This window comes from Pteropus vampyrus, unplaced genomic scaffold (genome assembly GCF_000151845.1).
Source record: "Pteropus vampyrus isolate Shadow unplaced genomic scaffold, Pvam_2.0 Scaffold353, whole genome shotgun sequence".
Taxonomy (NCBI): domain Eukaryota; kingdom Metazoa; phylum Chordata; class Mammalia; order Chiroptera; family Pteropodidae; genus Pteropus; species Pteropus vampyrus.
In genome coordinates this window covers 31,856-54,815 of record NW_011889134.1, presented here as the reverse complement: position 1 = coordinate 54,815, position 22,960 = coordinate 31,856, and the positions used below count along the sequence as shown (strand labels likewise).

The 22,960-nt window shown below is 38.9% G+C and overlaps 1 protein-coding gene across 18 annotated transcripts in view; it reads left to right on the top strand.

The window, feature by feature from the left end:
- LOC105304809 (PKHD1, fibrocystin/polyductin) overlaps positions 1-22,960 on the top strand; it is a 135,143-nt gene that overhangs the window by 84,234 nt on the left and 27,949 nt on the right. For 13 of the 18 annotated variants that reach the window (XM_023522635.1, XM_023522636.1, XM_023522644.1 and 10 more), the window contains 3 exons: positions 853-1,072; positions 7,207-7,357; positions 8,637-11,487. In XM_023522635.1, coding sequence (XP_023378403.1) covers positions 853-1,072; positions 7,207-7,357; positions 8,637-8,699 — 434 coding nt within the window. In that variant the 3' untranslated portion in view covers positions 8,700-11,487. Of the gene's footprint in view, positions 1-852; positions 1,073-7,206; positions 7,358-8,636; positions 11,489-22,960 lie in introns of those variants that run through there. The other 5 variants (XM_023522634.1, XM_023522633.1, XM_023522649.1 and 2 more) reach the window with 5 other exon arrangements.

Here is a 22,960-nt window from a genome sequence, read left to right as displayed (position 1 = left end):
ATTTAAAGCTGCAAAGAGATGCCGCTGTATATGCACTGGACTGGCCAAAATTAAGAGTCTGATAATCCCAAGTGCTGACAATTATGTGGAGTAATGTGAACTCATAAATATAATTGATAGGAATGTAACATGGCACAACCACTTAGAAAACAATATGGCTCTATCTTGTAAAGTTGAACCTGTACCTACCCTGTAAACAAGAAATTTTAAGGCATATAACCTAGGTAAAATTTTGTGCATGTTCATAGTAGCAAAAACTGGGACGTATCCAAAAGTTCACTGGTTAAAGAAAAGATAAATATTTGTTGTATGTTCATACAATGCAGTATTGAACAGCAGTGAAAATGCACGAACAACAGTTACATGCGATAATATGGATGAATCTTGGAAATATAATATTGAGTGAAAAAATCAGGTCAAGAATATTATGTCGTGTATTCTATTTTATAAAATCACAAACAAATAAAGCCCCAAATCTCTTGTTTTAGGAGTGGAAAGCCATTAATATAGTGAAAACTATTTTAAAAATGCAAGTGATTGTTTCTGAGAACGAGGAGGAAGGGGGTGGACTTATGAGGAGCGTACAGATTTGAGAGTATTGCAACTCTTTTAGACCTTATGTGGCTGGTAGAGTCACATGAATTTTTCTTATTATGATGATTCATATTTTATGAAAACATTACTTATATTCTTCTGTATGTGTTATGGATACATCATACATTTTCTTTTTAAAGTGAACATTATTTTCCTATTAGTCAAAGGACAGCACATGAACTTCACTTATGTAACAATGTGAGGCCTTCAGTTCTTTCCATGGTTATTACCTAACCTAATGGTGATTATTTCCTGCAGTGTCCTTGGCTTCCCTGTGTGACCTGAAGCATGAGGAGGAGAGCTGTGAAACCTCCAGCCTCACCTACGTGCGGTGCGATTTGACTGTCTCTGTGGGGACAGAGAGACTGCCTGAATCATGGCCTTACCTCTACATTTGTGAAGAAAGTTCCCAATGCCACTTTGCTCCAGATCACTGGATGGAGTCAGTCTTTTCAACGTTCTCAGGTCTCTTCATCAGGTAACCCTGCACTTTCCCTCCCTTACCTTCCCCGTGAATGCATGGCCAAAGGAGGTGGAGGCATCAGGATCTGTAGGCTGGGTGGACGTGGCCCCTGGGCCCACACTCTTGTTGGAGGGACCCATTTTATTGTGGATTCCAGCCAGCCTGCATATCAAAGCATCTCCTGTCTTTTCAAGTGTTCAAGAGAACATCTGAAAAATCTGCCCAGTAAACAGCCTGCTTTGTTCTTGCTTAGATTTTAATATTTATCTTCCGATCCAAGGCAACATCTGGTGAATGCCAATGGCGAAAAAGATTAGACATTATGAAAAACAGAAGGCTCTTTTCCCCTTTCCTTTTTCTTTTCTTTCCAAACAGATTCACAAGTATGAAAAAAAGTCACAGAGAAATCCAGCAGATTGTACAACGTTTATTCAAAACAAGGGGGGATGTGTAGGCAGAATTAGATCTAGGATTTAGAAGCCATAAGCTTATAAGAATTTTTTTGAACTTAAAAAACAAACAAATACCACAGCTTTCCAGGTAAAACCCCCTTTTCTAAACAAATTATAGAAAACGTGTGACCATGTTGCTAACTGGTTGGCCTTATCTCGCACAAGCCTTTCCTTTCCTATGCACTGAGTTTTCGTAGCTTAACATGACCTTGTATCCTCTTTACTTCTTATCTATATGGAGTGGTTACATCTGATTGTTTAATGAAGGTCTATTTTCCATTAAAAAATAAAATTAAGAAGACCAATTACCCAGAATCAAAGAGATAACTGGCCCTTTTCATGATAGTCTGCCTTTTCAATGTCCTGAGACAGTCTCTTTAGTATGAATTTGCCACCAGAGGTTTGTGTCAGTCAGAGGAACTTCCTTGGCCACTTGCTCTCTAGAAGGGCAGGAAGAGTCCTGTTGAGGTTACATAGGAGACGGGGGCCTGGAGATTGTACTCAGGTGAGACTGGATTTCAGAACTCACTGTTGCTGGACACCAAGAAGTAAATATCAGCTGTTCCTGGCTCCACAAAATTCTGGACTTTATGTAGATCCTCAAAACTATTCCTTCGGAGTTCTTCTAGGCCCTTCCTCATTACTCTAGGAGGTGGCTGAGTCACTCCATTAAAAGTTTTGCCCCTTATTGCTCTGACAACCAATAAACACATTAAAAACAAAACAAAAAACAACAAAAAAAAGTTATGCCCTATCTATTAATATCATTTCAAAAGTGCCACTCAGTGTTCTGGATATTGCAGCAGACAAAAGTGGGTGTGTCTTCTTCAGTAAGAATGAAAGTAAGGGCCCTGTGAGTTAAAGTGTATACTTAGGGTGAATGGAGCCAGCCCTGCTCTTTGTTGCCAATGAGAAGGAAAGTTAGTACAACCTGTACTAACTACCTGTACTAACTTTGACAACATGCACTAATAACCTTATTATTCTTTGGATTTAGAGACTCAGCAATTTCACTTCTAGGACTTTAAGAAAGTAGTCAGAAATATGTAATATTTATGACAAAACATGTTCTTTGAAGTATTAGGTATAATAACAAAATTTGAAATAAGTATTGAATAATAAAGAATGCATTCAAATGATAATATACTAAGAAACCTTTAAAAATCATGTCATAGAATATTTAACCAAAGACGGAAATGCTTACAATATATAGGGAAGTGAAAGATGCAGGTCACAAAATATTGTATTAATTTAATCCTAATAATGCATATTATATTTATACACATATATTAGGTGATTAGAGAAAAGATTGGAAAGATGTATTCTAAAACATTGATAGTCCCTATTTCTAGGTGGCTGTGGTACTGATATTCATTTTTTTTCATTGAAGTATTTTTTCCAGTGAACTTGTACTAATTTAATAACCAGAAAACATACAATAAATTATACAAGAGTCATTAAGAAAACCATGTGCCAAATGGCTTATTTGGTCCCTCTTTAAATTATGCATGTGAACTCATAGAACTACTTTCCAGAATCTTTGCAAGGAACTCATTTCCACTAAATGCTTTATTTCACTGCTACTCACTACCACAATAAATTTGATGTAATTTGGCAATGGTAGACATGTGTATCTGTGGCAAAAATCATTCATTTATCCATGCATCCATCTTACTATCTATCCAGTGTTTATCAAATTCCAGCTACGTTCTAGGTCCTGTGTCAGGAGCTGGTTTCTCTGTGGTGAATAACTCAGCAAGATCCATGCTGTTAAGGATAGAGGAGAAAACCAGACAATTAACAAAATGATCACCTGTTATAGTTATGGCTATAAAGTGAGAGAAAATCGTGGGGGGGGGGGTATCTTACACAACTTGCTCAGAGGAGGTATCTTTGATGAAGTTTCTTTTATGATGAGCGAAGGAGAAGAAGTTGTCATTATGGAGAGTCAGGCAGTGAGGATAGCAAATGCAAAGGACCCATCAAGTTTTATTAACTGTCAGAGGCCAGAGGGAAAGTAGAGTGAAAAGGAAGGAAAGGAGTTCTAGATGAGCTAGGAGAGGTACGTAAGGCCTTGAAGGCCATAGTAAGGAGTTTAGATTCTATTCTAAGAACAGATGGAGTATCTTTCCAAAAACACACAGTCAAGCTTTGGCAGTGCCAGGACCAGAACCCAAGTCTTCTGACTCGTGATGTACTCAACATGATACCATGCTGTCAGCAGCAGTGATGAGAGTCTTGGCTGAGCTGTGCAGGTTCAATGAGATTTCAGAGCCAGAGGAAGCAATTTCAGGTTAAGTGAGGGAGATAGAATGACTGCAAGTGTTTTTCTTGTCTATCTTAGAGAGTGCATACAGGAAGATTACCTGCTTACTTCTAGATCAGATTAGACCAACTGAAAGAACAAGAGACCAGAGATCAGAAAACTTAGGTTCTAGAGCTCTCTTTGCTATCATTTGGGCCAAAAATTTTTTTTTATCACATTCTCTCACAGCTAATATTTGTGTGCATGTGTGTGTTTATGCAGATCCATGTCATCCATATCTATGTATCTCTCACTGTACACATACATGTTTATATTTATATTTAAGTCTAGCCACTGCACTATTTAATTCATAGGATTATTGTGGAGGAAAATTTGAAATAGTAGCTATTAAAACTGACATTTTGTAAATGTTAGACTATTTTTGATATCCTGATGTTCTGCTAATTTTTATGATGGTTTTTTAAAGAAAAAAAAATCTCTAGTGAGATAATAAGGGACAAATACGAAAAGAAATATGAGCTAAAGCTTATAAAGAAGTCTAAGCTAAGAAAAAGTAGTTTTAACTCTTTTAGAACAAGAAGAACATGATTAGAGAAGACAGTGCACTGCTACAGGCAAGAGAAAAAAGGGGGAAGTGACTTAGCTCATTTTACTCTTAGCCCATTTCTAGGATTTGCAAAAATCCTAGAAAGGGCAGAAGAAGGCTTGTTAGGAGGGTGAAAGCGTGAGACCAGCCAAGGTTCTATAGGAAGTTGGTCACTCCTTTGCTCGGGTTCAAGTCAGTTTCCCAGCTTTTGCTCATTCGACTGAGGATCCACTGCTGGTAATGATCATGAGAGGAGGGCACACAAGAGAGAGAGGTGATGAGCAAATATTCTTTCATTTGCCTAAAAAGGTAAAAAGGGGGAAAATTTAGACAACTAAGCTTGTGTTATTGCTGACAATATTCCAGAATGAATTATTAATCAGATGGTTTGTGGGCCTTCAGAAATGGAAGTAGCTATCTGGGGACCGATTCTCAAGGAATGCGATGATGTGGTAAACCAACTTCATTTCCTTTCTGATGGATTTTTAAAAGTGATTTATGACAGAAAGAGGGAGAACTTCTTGAACTGTTCCAAATATCCCCTCTACCCACAGTAGCAAAAGAAAGGTTCAAGCTGCAAAGCTCAAAATGGCCTGACACAAGCATCAAGCTGCTTTCAAGTCAGGTGTTTCATTTGAAAAGTCCATGTCAATTTTCCATTCTCTTCCATCGTATTTCCATATTTATCTAAATATTACGTTACACTTTAAAAGTTAAATTACTTTGATTTTTCTTTTTGAATCTTTGAGTACAACTGACACTCTGGAAGCAAATGCTATATTTACCTTGTGGCTTTATCTATCCCCTGGATGATGGCTCAGCTAAATGGATTTGTAGCTACATTATAGGCTCCAGATTCAAAACGTATTTGAGTAATGGGTCCACATCAGTGAGATGACATGTAACAAAAATGAACATAAATTTCCACATTCACATTTAACAATAATACCACCAGCACCACTACCACCAAAAATTATAACAAGAGCTGCCTTTATCTGACTCTTAATGTGTGCCAGATTCTGTGCAAATCATTTGTAGGCTTCATTTTGCTCCATTCCTTCAATACCTCTATATAATAGGCACTCAATGACTGGTAACTCCATTTTATAAACATGCAAATCAAAACATAGAGAGTCGTGTCTTCGCAATGTCATATAGATAGTAAGCATCTGCTCAGGGATTCAAGTCTAGTTGGTCTGCTTTCAAGCCTAACCTCTGCATACTAATGCTTCTCAGAAAATCAGTTGAACAAATACAGCATGGCAAAATCCTCAGGTAATTGCAGCTCTGAGACTATGAGTTTACTACCATCTTATTTTGAGCATGGGGGCCACAAAATCAACATGATGTTAAATGCCATAAGAGGGAGGGCTCAGAATAAGGGAGACCATAGCCCCAGTGGTCAGCCCAAACCATGTGCATTTGGTTCTGGGCCTCATGATGTTAAAATATAGACAATTTATAGTAGATCTGGAGGAGTAGGTCTGGGTATGGAAGTCATGTCTTGGGTGGATAAGAAGCTGGGAATGTTTTAGCATTAAGAAAACAATCTTTAAGTAGTTGTGGTAGTTATCTTAATCATTCTCTTTATCAAATTGTGGGAGCAACCATTTTTACACTGATTTGAAAAAAAAAATGCTCTAGTTCAACATGATTTAGCTTCTCGAGCAGTGACCTTTTGCCCTTTCCACTAGTCTTCCTGGTCTTCCCATGGAACCTTTCATCTTCATGGCCAATGTTCAATTTAGCCTCTCAAAACCTGAGAGCACTACTCTAGGAGACAGAACATCTGGGTTCTAATCTTGGAACTGCCATACTTCTGCATTTGTGCAAATCCCCTGATCTCTTTAGGTTATGTTGTTGTCGTTGTTGTTTTTTATTTTATTTTATTTTATTTTATTTTTTTACACCTCTACCTACTTTACTGGCTTGAATGAAAGCATATGTATGAAATTGCTGAAAAGCATAAAATATCATGCATTATTATTACTAATAATCTTTGAGTTAGTTATAACAATGCCTAAAGCCAAGATTATTATTGAATAAATATCACACCTGTTGGGGACAATACCCAGCAATATCCATGCACTCATCTCTTCTAGACTGTAGATTTTTTAGACTTTCTATAATGCTGTTTTTCATTTTAAATGCAGTCTGGCTTCTCTCCTTAAAGGGAGAGGACTTTTAAAGAGAGTGGCTGGTAGTATAACTGGCACATATATCGAATCTCCTTAGTCTGGGCTGTTAAGTAAGTTTAATTAATTTACTAAGTTAATGTTCCACTGCTAGCAACAGAGCCTCATTGCCATCAGCTGGGGAGAGGGAATTGAAAGCCTAAATGAGCTCATTTTTTCACAGTTGGAATTAGGGACCAGTTAGCCAGTTGTGTGGGTTTTCCAATTTCTCCATCTGCCCTAGGGGGATTCAGGCAATTCACTCCCCCAACACTAAGTGTGAGTAAGAACAGGGAGAGGGAAGGGGAAAAGGAAAAAAAAAAATCCTCTCCCCAACATTTGCTTCCATTTTTGGAACTGGAAGTATTGTTTGCACATTGCTTAAGTTGGTCTCAGAGAAGCTTTTGCTAATGTTCTTAACGGATTTGGAAAAGAGAAAGGCCTCCGCGAAAGATATTTACCATGTGCATTTTCATTGCAGGGTGTGTGGATAAAGAGAAAACAAATAAACAATAAAAGAATGGAAACAAAATTACAGAAATTTGCAAAATTTGACAAATGGTGGCCTGTAGTTGCCACAAGCTAATGGCTTGCAATGATTAATAAGAGTAAAAATAATTGCATTTCATTAAGATTGATGACACCCCATTTAACCTCCCCTCTCGTTTCAGCCCTAAAGTGGAAAGAGATGAAGTTCTCATCTATAATAGCTCCTGTAACATTACCATGGAAACTGAGGCAAAGATGGAGTGTGAGACGCCTAATCAGCCAATTACCGCCAAGATTACTGAGATACGAAAAAGCCGGGGCCAGAACACTCAGGTATAATCAAATCTTTTTTACAGACTGATTCAAACAGCTCAAATTAAATTTGTAATATTGTGTACATTAAAAAAACAATTTAGTCCAAATGGCAGCGATATATAATATTAAATGCTCTCAAACTTTGAGGAGCTGGTCTAATGCACACCATCTGAATTCATAGCTAACTATAGTTAATCATATATTTTCTCAAAAATAAATGAGTGCTGCCTGGGCTCTTTTAAAGCAAATTCTAAATAGATAATCTCAGCATTTTGTCTTGCTTTCTGCATGCATGTTTTAAAGGGGCTTTCTGTGGTTTATTTCTTCGTGAAATAAATGGCCTACAATCTAACCAAGCCCCTTTGGAAGGTTTCCAAATTACTCCACCGTCCTCAGTTGGTGGGAAGGCAGTATCTGCTGGTCCATCCAGTTCATCTCTGTTCTGCAGAAAACAGACTGGAAACCGGCTTCTGAGGAAATTACATGAAAATTAGAACTGAAAAGGACTGTAGGGTCATTTGGTCTATAGCCTCTCTACCTCAATTCCTCTGTTTTAAATTATCTAAAACACCTCCTTCAAGTAGCTCTCCTAAGCCATGTTCTTACAAGTCCCCAGTGAGAGATTCCACAGCCTCCTCAGGGATTTTTGTGAATTGAAATCAGAGGCTAAGGGCTCTTCGGAAATATATCAGATAATCTTTTACAACTCCCCACGCTTCTCACAGTACACATATAAAAAAATATTTCTTAAGCACCTACTCCCTTAGGTGTCTTTCCTTTTATGAAAGCAATTCTCATATTTTTCTCTTTTCATCTCTTTTATGTGGAACAAACATTTATTGAGTGCCGATTACGTGCCACACGCTATCCCAGATTCTCTTGTGAAAGCTACTTCCTTTAAACCTTTCGAATTCCAAGCTATACTTGCTATCTGAGGGACTTCAGGCAAGTTACTTAACCCCTCTGCATTTCAATGTTCTCATCTGTAAAGAATAGTACCCACCTTAATGGGGTTGATATGAAGATTTTAACACATGAGCCACTGAGAACTACGCATCACACAGTTTAAAAGCCCAATGTAAGTCTTTCCTGGCAGTGCTAGTTTGCTAGTAGCAGTATTAGAAAATGCTACAGAATTATTTCTCTGTAGCGCTATTTTGATTGTTTTACTTCTTAGATTTTATTTATTTTTTCGTTATCTCAAAGACTGATTTTGGATTTTTTTGAGGCTCGAATGCTGTAGACATCTTTAAATATTTATGCGGCATGTATTTACTGGGTTCCAACTGTGTTCAAGGTCCTCCGCCATGCTCTGGAGATAAAAAATAATGTGGAAAGAGATCCCACCTTCAGGGGATAGTAGAGGAGGCCATGAAATGCAAGTAGGTAAGCTTCAAAGAAGGACACGTGGAGTCTTTCATTGCAGTTGGATGGAAAGTTGGACATCATCTAGAGCAGCTCCTTCGTTTGAGAGATGAGTTACCCGAGGTCCGTAAAGAAAGGCGACCTGAAAAGATCACACAGCTAGTAATGTGGCATCCTAATCCATTTGGCCATAAGTCGTTGTGGGGCAAGTAAGCCATTTTTGGAAACCAGAGGCGCATGTCTGTCAAAACCTACTAGGCTAGTGCCAGTGTCTAGGAGACACCAGTACTGGAATGTCTCGTTACCCTATTGATATTGGGATGTCTAGTTTCCCTGCTTTGGCCCATGGACATGTGACTGTGTTAGGATACAAAATTGCCTAATCTAGGTCTGAGCCTAGGGAAAGCCAGCACTAATGATTACTTAATTGAAACTAAAATCCAGGTTTCCAGCTCCAAGTATTATGTGAGAACCTTGGAACACTAGTTCCATAGAATGTTAGTAAATATTCTATGACAAAAAAGTTCCACAGTCAAATACATTTGCAAATGCCGGGTTAAACAAAGTCCTCTCTATGTTTTTTACCAAAGACTTTTGAGAGCATTCAATATCTAAATGCATAATGTGAATTTCTAAGAGGAGCCTACTATGTAGAGATTACCCAAACTTGTTTGTCCATGGTACCCTTTATTCTCAGAATCTGTCTTGGGGCTAGCATCTTTCTTGCTGCCCTCACTTTGGGAAATGTTGCCCTTGCCATGCTCTTTCCCCCTGTCTTGGAGTGGGAGATCAGAGGTGGGAAAGGTTATCTTCAGATGGGGTAGTTGACCAAGTTCTATTGAAGTAGGTGGTTGTATCATGCCATGAAGAATGGACAGGGTTCAAGCATTTGAGGGTGCAGAGGAAGTAGATTTCTAGTGGAGGAGCCAATATGCATAGGATGCTCAGGCAAGAGCTTTAGGAATAGTGCAAAGAACATGGTGTGTGTGAAGGGGACTAGTAGTGAGTTGTAGGTTTGGGAAAGTAGTCTGGGTTTGGGTTGTGATGGCAGGTTAAGCATTTGGTCCTTTAATTCATTAGATGACAAGTCATCTTCCAGGAGTCACTGCATGATCACAGGTGTGCTTTAGCCACATTGATCTGGTACTTGGGTGGGAATGCCTTAGGAAACCCAAGTGAGACAGGATCATCTCAACGAGGCAAGAGATAATTGAGCTGGAGAAGTGGCAGAGGGAATGGAGAGGAAGGGATACACACCATAGTCAATACCTGACAACTTATGATTGACAAAATATTAAAAAATATGGAAAATTAGATGGGGTAAGAAAATTATGTGCTGACTTCACAAAATGACCTCTTCAAATTTATGAAAAAAGTAGATCTCCATGCTCATGACTACCAAATTGTAACCTCCAACCCAGAGCCCTCTCCTGAGCTTTAACTTCTTGAACCTTGTAGCCCACTGATATCTTCACTTGGATATTGAAATGACACCTCTAATCTAACAGATTCCAAATTGAACTCTTGATCTCCACTACTTATCCTGCCATGCCCACCATAGTTCTTAACTGAGGTGATGGCAGCCATATCTTTTCAATTGCTCAGGCCATGGAAACACCCTTGATCTTCCAAATCCCACACCAGATCATCAGGAAATTCTGTCAGCTGTGCCTTTAATGTGACCACTTTGTAGCAAATCCTCTGCTACTGCCACCACCATCACCTTTTACTGATTACTACAATGCTTGCTCCATCAGAATCCCTTCTTCCACCCTTGCCCCTCTTCAGTCTATTTGAATGGAACCCAATGATCCTTTCAAAATATTTCAGATAATTTCACTCTTCCCAAAAACTGTCCAATGGCCCCCAAATTCTCTCGCAGTAAAAGCCAAGTCCCTAAAGGGCCATTCTCTGTACCACTTCACCTCTTCCAATTCCCCTCTCACTCTATCGCCTTTACCTGCTCTGTTCCAGGCCCATGGGCTCCTTGCTATTCCTGGAACATTCCAGACTTGCTCTCACACTGAAACCTTTGCATTCGTTGTTCTTTCTGCTTAGAATGCTCTTTCTCCTCCTTTTCCAAGTAACTCTCTGCATTGTGTTTGTTGAACGTTACTTTCTCAATGATGTCTACCCTTACCACCCTATTTAAAATTGCATCCCATTGCCATTCACTCCATAGAGCATACTTGCAATTTCCCTTACTCTGCTCTATTATCCCATAGTCATTAGCACTTATACTATATAAGGTCCTAATATACTATATAAGGTCCTAATTTATTATGTTTATGGCTTAGTGTCTGACTTTTCTTGATAAAATATCATCTCCAAGAAGGCAGAAATGTTTGCCTGCTTTGTTCACTGGTGTATCTCAAGTGCCTAGAACAGAGCCTGAATCAACTATATTAATGGACAACAATACACAAACAAATAAAAGCAGTTAAAACAAGCCTTCTCACATATTGCTTCTCCTATCCCATCACCTGGAAATTATATCTGAAAGCACACACACACACACACACACACACACACACACACACACACACAGGTGTACACACATCCATTTGCATGCAAAGATGTTGTTGAGTTATTTATATCGTTCTTCAACTTGTATTAAAAAAAAAAAACATAATGGCACTAGAGGATATAAGCTCCTTGTAAAGAGAAATATTGCTGTTTTCCAATGCTTAGAACTATGTCTAGTGCATAGCTGACCTTAATTAAAAATATTGAATGGATGCAGTGGATTTATAAATGAATAAATATATTATGGTCATCTTTTCATTGAAGGCGTGCCCATTTTTCTTTTCTTCAGAAGATATTGATTATACCTCTATGTATCAGACATTGTGATACATTGAAACAAGAAAAAATATATTACAAAAAGAAAAATAAAATCTAAATGAGTGCTAAAAAAACAGAACAAGGTGCCAAGGTGTCCCCCAGAGGGATTTCTGGAGGACAAATAGATTGGGGTGGATGGGTAGAGAAACCACAACAGAATAAACACAACCCAAAGCAAGTTTAGAGAAAACTGACATAAACAGTACAGTTATACTTTTCAATGGAGTTTTGGGAGAAAGTCCAAGCTTAAGAGTCAGATAAGGCAGATATTAGGGTAATTAACAAAGGATTGCTTGGGGAACTGCTAGAACAGTATTTCCCCTTCTCTTCTCTCTCCATTTTGTCCCCGCCTCTGACACAGTGGTTGAATCTGTGGCTCTCAAGATGCAGTCTTAAGACCAGCTCATAAAACAAAGAAGGATTATTTGCTTAGGGACTGCAGATGGGTTTGGTCCATTGTGGATGTTAGGGCTGATGTTAAGCTCAGCCAAACCTAAGGTGACTCTGGACCCCAGACAGATTCAGGTAAGAAAGAAAGGACAGGGAAAGCAGCATTCTACTCATTTCTACCTCCAAGGAATTCCTTTCCTCACACTCTACCCATCAAGGCATATTACCCAGCAGTTTCAGTTGTGACAACTTGAAAAGGTTTCTCTGAACATCTCATCTGCTATTATCAGTGGGAAAAGAAGTCTGAAGCAATGCAAGTTACTTGGAAAATGATTTAAAACCTAGAATCCTATACCCAGTCAAATATTATTTGGAATAAGAACAAAATAAAGACATATAAAGCATTATACAAATTCAGAAATATTATTACCCTGTGCACTCTCTGAAAAATGATGTACTTTGGCAAACTGTAAAAAGAGTCCAAGAATGAAGATGAAACAGGGTACAAGAAAGAGTAATGAACAAAGAACCTGAAAAACAGCAAGAAAAAAAGGAGTAAGAATTGTTGAAAATGTGACTATGAAGCTTAATATAGTTTAGAATGGAATCTTAACCAAACAGAAGCATGTTTCAAGGACATATAATAAAAGAACAGGAAGCAGAGGCATAAAACTTCTCTTAGATAAAATGAGGAGACATTTGTGATACAAACACAAACATTATGTAAAGATGGAAAGTAAATGGGAGAAACGCAAATGAATTAATGAGGTGGAGGAAAGTCAAAATTAAGTTCCTGTGAAGGACAATTTAGATAAAAAGCAAGACAGTTTGCCCGGAGAACCCTAGAAAATCTTTGGATTTAGAGAAATTTAGGCACCAGGAAATGAATATGAGGCAGGATGCTAAAAAGAGGGAGTTGTTTGAAATCTTCTCTAAAGAGGAACTAGATCCCAAGGTCACTACTTCTGGCTGATCCAATTAGACATCTAATTCCTACCCCTCCCTCCAAGGAAGCAGAGGCACAATTTCTGTACAAATTGCATTAGTGAGATATTAATTAGGTGACTGATACCAAGCTCAGGGAAGATATGGATAGAGAATACAGTTGAAACCTGGAGGGTGAATGTAAAGATCTGCTTACTCTTTAAAGAGTGGTCAACCTTCCTCCTACCCCACTAATTTTTTTCCTCTGGCCAGCTCCAGAACCTGAGCAACCCCAAATCTACTCCTTCTAGAAAGGAGACTGGAAGATACTTTTCTGGAGAGACTAAACAGAGTAAAGACCAACAGATTTTGACATTTGTAAGCCTCATGAAGTTCCTCTTACACAGATTGTTCATTTAGATTTTTTACTACTGCATTGCTCTTACATGTGAATGGACAGACTTCTGTTTTTGACCATGAGAGGGTAGTGAGTTTTAGACTTACCCTTCTGCCACACACAACTATAAACTAAATCAAAATATATTTCAGGCATTGGATAACAGACAGCACAAAGCTGTGACTTTTGAGAGAAGGAAAACATACAAGGAGAATAGCTTCCTGTCTGGGAGCACTATTCCAGACTCAGCACTAGGAAACAGAACCCAAGCAGAGAGCAGTTTCACTGGGTGGAGTTCAGGCTGCTCATATGTGTAGGAGGTATGGAAGAGAGGTAGAGGTAGGAGGGATAGAAGATATCTAATGCAAAAAACAGAAATTTTCCAAATTTGATGAAAACTATGAACCCATAGATCTAAGAAGCTAATGAATCCAAAGCAGAGGAAACATTAAGAGATCCATTACTGCAGTTCTCAATAATGTTAAGATGTTAACATTACAATGTTAAGATGTCACTTCTTCTAGTTAAGATGTCAATTCTACAATGATATTTAGAGTTAATGCAATTCTAAAAAAGCATCCTGACAGTTATTTTTGGTTGGTTGGTTTTTTTTTTAGTAACAATTTTCAGGCTGATTCAAAAATTTTATGGAAATGCAATGAATAGCCAAAACTACCTTGAAAAAGAACACATTTTGAATACTTACACTAGCTAATTTCATGTCTTACTAGAAAGCTATGGTAATCAATAGGATTTCAAGGCAAGATCTTGTTTGAAAGAAGGATTCTACTGGTAAAAGTATGTTTGAAAATTTGATGCAGTGTCCTGGAACCCAGAGGTGAGGAGAGACTGAAGGAAGGTGTATTGAGGTGTCTCAAAATGAGCTGCTCTCAGGAGGTTCTTAGTGACATTTAGGCCGCAGGATAGTATTGGTGGGGAGAAAAACCAGATGTTGTGGGGTCGTAAGGAGTGAGTGGCAAGCACATGCAGACAGCTGGTATAGATCACAAATAGGAAGAGAAAGGAAGGATGCACATAAGTATGGTGGTCGAACACCCCCTTGTATTTATACTCATTATCATCAGTGCTAGGATTAGTTTCTTAAGTTAAAGGTGCTTTGATTAAAGGCGTGGTCTTCGAGTGTGTTACTTGATTCGACAATATGAAGACTCCATAAGTTTCTCAGTCTATTCATTCTTCTATGACTACAACACGAGACTATGCTGATATTTGGATGGTTAAAGCCATTTATTTTAGAAATATTTATATTTTCAAATTCACTTCGGCTCTCCAGCGCCTCAATTACTGTTAAAAAAAAGCAAGACTGCACTGCTTATTTTAATTTAATTCCTGCTTTTTGTTTAAGGAGACTCTCCTAGAAAATTGGTGCAATACAGTGACGTGAAGAATTTTACATCGCCTTTATAATGTGCATAGCTAGTTAGAGGCTAATTTGAAACTACTTTCCATTCCCTAATTGATTCTGTTCCTCCTATTACTGAAATCTGAAAACACTTTTTCACTTTTGTTTCCTCCCCTCCTCTTCCCTTCCCTTTCTGCTTTTCTCCTCTCCTCTCCTCTCTTCTGGTTCTCCTTCCCTCTTCCTCCATTCCCTTCCCTTCCTTTCCCTTTCCTTCCTTTTTCCCTTTCCCTTCCCCTCCCTTTCCTCCCCCCAACTCACTTCCCCTCCCTTTCCTTTTCTTCTCTTCTTTGTCTTCTTCCTTTCCTTCCTTTTAAACCACATCTTTTGGTCAGTGTGTCTCTTCAGGGTTGTGTGCCTGTGGAGGGAGGCTCTGTTTAAAGCAGGGTTGAGCTGGTCGTTAGGCCAGGGACCTAAGATGTAGAAACTCAGTGATTCCCCGCTGACCTGGAGGAAACTTACTGAGTCCCTGTGCCTGCATTTTCTCTGTAAAAGAAGACCCCTAGTGTATACCCATTACCTACTGTGAGGGCAGGGGTAGTTGAGAAGTCAGATGGTTTCATATCTGAAAGGGATAATTAGGCAAAGAGCAGAGACAAACAGGATACACAGTGAACTGGACTCCTGGGGCCCAGCTTCTAGTTCTAGCAATGTCCCTGACTGACTTGAATGTGTGGCAAGTCACTTAACCTTTCAATTGATTAAGGTTAGTACCACCTGACTTCCAGCTTTGGGATACAGGACGACAATACCTGCAGTAGTGGTAGGAACCCAAGAGCCCAATAAAGACATCGTGACATCGTAGATATGAGCCTGTGATCTGGAATGAAACTGGATTTGAGGCTGATCCTTCTACTTATTATATAACATCGGGAGTATACAATTAAGAAAGGTAATAAATGTGTGAGTGCCCTGCAAACTGTTATGCAAAGCTAGGGTGTTAAAATTTATGGCATTCTTTTATTACGGTGTTATCATAACCAGAACTTGCTGTGGAAAGAGACTTTGCCGCTTTTTGAACCCAAGACATTGTTCACTTCTCTGTCTTGTTCTTCCATTAAAAAGAGGGAATTCAGGTAACATTTAGCCTGCATGCAGGCTTAAATTTATCTGAACAAATTAATTGTACCTCTCAGTTTCTCAGAGACTCTTTGTATTAAATGAGTTCATGACATCAGCCTATTACCCTTGCACTAAGGTATGTGAACAATAAATGAAGCTATGGTTTTGAAGACTGTCATATTTTGGCCAAAAAAAGTCCTTATCATTCCTCATTATTATAGTAGCACTGAGTAATTGCTACATTACCACACTTGAGTTTGAGTCATCTCACGTAAACCGCTCTTAATTTTTAACTTAAAATAACAGTTTCTGTTCTCGGTGGAAAACAGTGAGCTGTATTAGCCCTGTGACAACAACTCCATTACTGACAGGCAGAGGGCAGTCCCACTGGGACATGACATGATTATTTCCTCCCAAAGTACAGCTTTGTAAATTGAAGCCATCCTGGTCTAAATAAATACTGTGTGGAATTTTCTCAGTGAAAGCTAATACGATGCAGAAATATGTGGGCTCTTTTGGGTCTGAGTGCGGAAATGTAGTAATCAGATTTCTTCTGAACCTTTCCAAATATGGGACTTGAGCTAGCCTGCAGATAGGCATGAACGCTGTGAAATTGCTTCAGGTAGTAGAACCGTATTAGGGGTCTTTGGATTCTGCAGGGGAATGAGACTCGGTGAATGAAGAACCAGAAATGTTCGACTTTGTTTGTCTGCTGACTCCTTAGTGGCCTTGGACAACTCAGTTTTGTAATCTCAGGTCTCAGTTTCTCCCTCAGTGACATGGGAGGATTATATAGAAATCATTAGCAATGGAATGTGAAAACTGTGATATATGAATATGTTACATTTTCAGTATATTTAATTCATCGTGTGAGAGAAGAGCTTGTTTTTCAGAGTTCTTCTAGTTCATTTCCTGGAGACATTATGGTGAATCACCACCTCCCTGAAGCCTGATGGAGAACTGAGAGCACCTAACTATGAGTAGGCTCTCTTCCCAGAAGTGAAGGGTCTCCAGGTATGAAGGGCCTTAGATAGTAGTTGAATGGGTTCAGAAATTAGATGAGGTTCTAGTTTGTGTGTATGTGTGTGTACGTGTTCATGCATGTGTGTACATGTATGAAAGCATGTGTGCTTTCGCATTGTGATGGTGGTGGTAATGGTGTGGTTGTATTTGTGTTGGGAGAGGGAGAAGTATGAATTTTATAAGAGTTTGGATATGTGGTTTCTTACTAGATATGTTAAACATTTTTCCCAAAGCTATGAAATGTTAGCAGTTTTGATCTAATACATATAGCATTTCTATTTGAAACAGCACATAACATCTCAGTCTTGAAATACAACAGTTAATTTGGAAAGCTTGGGTTTTCTCCCCAACGATGTCCTCTTTTAAATCTTATTCACTTAGCCTCTCTCTCTACTTCTCCAATTTCCTTGCTGTTAATACCACTAGGCTGAGGTCTGCTCTCTCCTCAAAAAGCTACAATATTGCCTCTAAAATGTATATCTTTGTGAGAGAAGACTGGGGAGCCTTGACTAGATAGTTGCAGTAGAGACTGGAGCCCTGAGGGTAAGGAATTTGGGTAAAAGTGACTAAGAAGAAACATCTCATTTTAGATGAGAGAGAATGTGGTTGTTCAAACAATGATAGAATTATAGAAACTGACTTCATCAAATTGACATTCAGCTCAGAGAGAAAGAACTGCCTTCTCTCATGAAATTGTTTTGCAGGAGAAGAGAAGGGAAACCAGAGAGAGAGAAGCAGAGATGTTTGGTAGAGTTAAGAGAGTGTTGAACTTGTTTTTGATAAAAACTTACTCAGAAATGGAGATTCTCTTTATGCTGTTATCATTTGTATGGGTGGATTGATGTTAGCTTGTTACTGAGTCTATAAAATGGTTGTTTCAAGCATAGGCTTTTCTGCATAATTTTTGAAATTTCTGCTTTTTTTCCTACAAATTTATCCTAGCTTAGAGGGGACTAAACTAATAACATTGGGCAAATCAAGGGAGGATACATATGCCCTACTCTGCTTAATGGCTCATTTAGTTACTGTCTTTCTGCTGTTTTCCTGGGTTGCTTTAACCACTGGTCAGAAGGTTACACAGGACCTCTTTTGGCCCCTTGCTGTCCTTGGCCAAAGCTGATGGCAGGCTACTGGTGGAGTGTTGATCTTACTCCAGCAGTGGTTCAGGGCATCTCTTAGGCTGCCTTCTTCTATGGACTCAACATCGATGCAAGTCAAGGAAAGAATGCATGGATGATGGAAGCTTTTCCATAAAATATACACAAAGAGATCATTTTAGCTACTCCAAAATGGAGGAAATGTATTCTTGCTGAAGGAGAAAGGAAGTATATAGAAGCAAACAAATAAAGACAAAAAACAGGAAAGGCATGTCTTAATTTTGTTGATTTGCCAAAGATTCTCATCTTGATAAAAGATGCAGATATAACACAGAAGGAATAATGGTGAAGAATTTCCTTACTTCCAATCAAGTGTTAGTAATCTCTTAAAACTAATGGATACTGATTTCCCAGAACTCTTGCTTTCTTTATTTTAGCTAAGAGAATGTATAGCAGTTCTGCAGTTAGTCCTCACTGCGATAGCCTTCTCCAATATCCAGTTCTCAGCTATTTTGAGCACAAGGAAGCTTTACACTTCCCTACTCTTTTGAAGTTTGATGGACGATATGACTTGCTTAGAATATGGGTAGAAGCATTTAATGTCAGGGGCTTGACTCCCTAGCCCTCTCTTTTACTTTGTCTTGATGACTAAATGATCCAGAGCATGGAGTCAACTTATAGAGGACAGTTGTTCTATCCTGGAGAAGTGCCAACATTTGTAGTGGACTTTATGCGAGCAAGAAATAAACATTTGTTGTATTGTGCCCATGAGGACTTGGGGTTGTTTGTTATTGCATACAATCTGTAACTATATGGTGATAGTGGTAATTTACACAGTGACTAACAATAGCATCTTTAACTTTTAGTCTTTTAGTTAATCTACTGCAATCTGCATGGTATCTTTAATTTTCTTCTATGAGTCCACATAGACTCATGACCTGGTTTATGTTCTTCGTGGCAGGTATGACAAGCTGGACTGTGAGATGGGACCATTAGGAGAAATTACGGACTGATGGGATTTAGTGGGGGTAATATCAACCTTTTTCAACACGCTGGTTTCCCACTTTCCTCACTCTTACCTGTGGTGTGCTTCCATTCTTACCCACAGTCCCTATGCCCTATAGATCCTCTGTGGAATTTTCTAGTGCTGAGAAATTAATCACCTTCTTTTGCAGTATTGTCGTATATTGTGGGATTTAGTAGGGAGACATGACTATTTCTGGCATTTCTTCCCAAGCTAACTGTGTTTATTTCCTCCTGAGTCATTCCAGAACACATGCATAAAGAAGATTTGTTCAAATGGAGCATAATTTATATCTATAGTCTATATCCATATCCATAGCTCTATATAATTTACAGGTATTTTCCCATGCACTCATGATATCCTATTTCTCTCTTTAAATTTTACTTTTTAAAAATCTTGTTATGAAGACCTCATTCACAAGGGAGAAAACACAACTCAGAGAGATTTAAATGGTAAGAGTCTCACAGAATGAGAAAGCTCAGGAATCATAAGCATGGCTTGATCCAGCAGCTCAGTGCTCACTAATGAGATGACTCTTTCCATGTCTCTGCCCTTCCTTTCATAGGGTCAGATTCAACCTAAGATTGCTTCTCTGTGGCCACAGATGGTTGCAAAATTGCTCCTAGGCTAGTCGTTCCCCTCTTCACATCATACAAGAATGAAAAAGTCTTTTATCAGCATGGTCTCAAAAATAGGAAGTTTCTTTTTCAGAAGTCTCCAAAAAATGTCTCTTCATGACGCACTGGTCTAAACCGAGTTACTTGACACACTGCTCTATGCACAGGGTGATAAACTTTGCTGGCCAATTAGTGTTCATTGTGAACCTTAGAATAGAGCTAATCGTACTGCAGATACCTGGCTAAGAATATGAAAGTAGTGACGCTTGGAAAGAAAACCTTGGGGCTGTTGATGAAAGGAAGCTGGAGAATGGACATTGGAGGGGGATGGGGAGGAGTCAGCCAACACTCGACCACGACGGCCTCACTTTCCTCTTTATGGCTCTAAACTAGGGCCTCTTCCTCTGTTCTCACTGGTCCTTTTTTATAACTTAAGACATTACCGATGCATGAAATTTTGACAGAGATGAAAACAAGGCATCTTTTCTGTATAAGGAAGTTGGTTAAGTGAAAAGGAAACAAAGGATTTGGTAAACCTCCCCTAGAATTTAGTAGAGTGTTTGTTCTTAACAAACAAATAAACAAGCAGACAAGAAAGCATAATGACTACATAAAACACACATACCTTCAGTAGCCTGCAGGACCTCAAAGTCAGTTTTGTGTTTCTTTTGTGATGTGCATCGTCCTGATTCAAAATGACAGTAGTTGTTTTTATGATGTACCAACTCCCAGCGGGGATGGCTCATCATTCACTTCTATGCAAGACAACCATCCTCTAATAATAAAGAAAAGAGCAATCTAGGGAAAGAAATGGTCTCTTATAATGATCATTTCTCATAAGGGATCTTTCCAAACATTTTACAAATATTAATTAAACCTCCCAGCGTCTCTGTATGATGAATACCTATTTTTATGGAGTGGAGCAGACAGAGTCAACTGACCAAGGCCTCTCTGCGAGTAAATGTCAAAAGCAAGGACCGTGGCTGTTGGGCTTACAGCTTTAGTTGCAGTCACCCGAGAGCATTGCCATTTAACTTCTTTCCCTTCCCAGAGGGGAAAAGTATGCACAATCAAGAAGAAGCAAATATATTTGTTCTGTTTCTGCCTGGAACCAATTAATATCAGTTTGAAGGACATTACCTGATGACTTTACACATACATCGAATGAATGGAGTAAAATGACCAGCAGAGAGGGCAAGGTACGCCTGTACCAAGAAAATAAAATTCTTGTGCTTTAATTTTTCTCAAATATTATTTATAGATCACTCACAGAGTGCTAGTCATTATATTAGTCCCCGCATGGAATTTTCAGATGGCTACTTTGAGAGATGACAGAAGACTGTGAAGCTATGAAGGACTTGGATAAAATTATGCATTCACTTTGATAGAATTACATCAATTCTACAGATGATTAAGATACAACTCCTGCCTTGTAGAATGTACTGTTCGATAGGTGAGATATAAAAACTCAATAATTGTACTATAAGCAAAATATAATAAATGCAACAACAAAGGTATTTGTAGTTTACTGTGGAAAATAAAAGTCATGAAATCTTCTGGTTGGAAAAATCATCACCTGGAAATTCCCTGGAGGGTGTGGCGTTTCATCTGGGCCTGAATTTATAAGGATTATAAAGATAAGGGCAATAAAGAGCAAAGGTATACTAGTGAAGAGACGAGTATTATACAGTCTCAGAGGTGGGAAGACTTGGTTTATATATATGTAATGATGTTTGGCTGGAGTGTAATCGTGAACGGAGTAACTGGAAACAAAAGTTGAGAAACATGGATGCTTTTAGTTTGACAACTAAGGAGTGTAGATTTAATCCAGGAGGAAATGTAGAGTGGTTAGAAGTTTTATAAATTTCATAGCTACTACTTTGTCTCATGAGGTATCTCTTAGAGCTCATATCAGAGTTGGAATGCTAGTCTGGCTGAAGTGTGACCCAATGCCAGGTGAGTCCTAACGCTTAGGGCTGCTGTTCTCTTGGAGCTCAGATACGAATAAGTTAAGGTCAGTGTTGAGGCAAGAGCATAAGGAAATGAGGCGTCTTAAAGCCGCAGCTGAGAGGGTTGAAGATAGGAATGCATAATATGGAGGCACACTAAATGCCTTACTGACTAACAAGGAGTATAGGTGATTCTTCTTGTTTTGGATTCTTGGTAAGTTATAGAAAGAGGCAGTGTATACAGTGGTCTGAGAGTGGCTGATCTGTCACCCAGGCTTTGTATGATTAGGCAATCACTTCTGCGATTATAGGCAAGTCCTCGGAAAAATCTGTTTCCTTATCTGTAATGAGGGAGTGGACTAAATCAGCATTTTCCAATGTGAGTTCTGTGGATAATTAGTAATAAAGAATGTCCTATTAGGAAAAAAAAAGAGTCTGTGGTCAGATAAGTTTGGGAAATAATATAGACTCGATTCCATTCTGCGAGTCACGATGTGACACGCTGCAGCCTTGGAGAGTCCTGCAGAAAGAAAGACAGTTTTACTCTGCTGAATCTAGCCTTTCCCAAACTTCTTGGATCAGAAGGATCTCATTTATTTCTTTATTTTTTTCATGCAACCACGCCTATTCGCTTCCTGTGGAACACTGGAAAATTTTGGGCGAGATCATTTTAAGGGAAAAGTTCCATTCTCACAGTCTCTGATACTGCGTTGCCCCTGAAGGTTTCTTCTCAGTGTGAGATTTCACAAATCCAAAGGAAGGTCACTCCTATAGTCCGGTTGTGTGAATTTTCCTACCTATAGTACAAGCTTGACTATCATCCCCTAATCGACTTTATCTCAGAGTGTTGGAAAGAAGTTCTTTAAAAGTGTTCTTAAGAGTGCTTTGAGATCCTCTAAGTGTCCCTGGTGGATTCGTCATAGAACTTCATTAGAAATCTTGTATGCTAAGGAGCTATCAACTTCAGCTTCCAGTTTGGAATCATTATATTTCTAACGTATTCTATTAACCAGGAAAGAGCCGAGGGATTATTTTTTCCTTCTCTCTCTCTCTCTTTTTTTGTATCTGCATATAATGTAATTTAACCCAGCAAAAACGACACTGATTGTCTGTCCCACAGGACTTAATTAACTCCCAGCTTCATGGTGCGCCACAGAAATAATAAGAAAAGGAAAAGTTCGGATGTTCCGTACCTGTCCATTTCCACCTCTGGTGCATAATGAGATGTCAGGAGTGGTGACACTGATGAGATGTGTAAAAGATACTGATTGCAGGAGGTGGTGAGCTGCCTGCTTGGCTCCTGGGAACTCTGGCCAGGCTGGAAGGACCTCAGACCCAGCAAACAGCCTTTTCCTTCAGATTACAATTTCCACCACGCTTCCCACTCACCTCCCTGCCACGTGAGTGGTGGTTTTGTAACCTTCGGCTCTGCCTTCTGCACCCTGGTTGGATGTTATGACAGTTGTCACGGGGCACATGCCATGTTTATTAAGCTGCCTGTGGCAAATC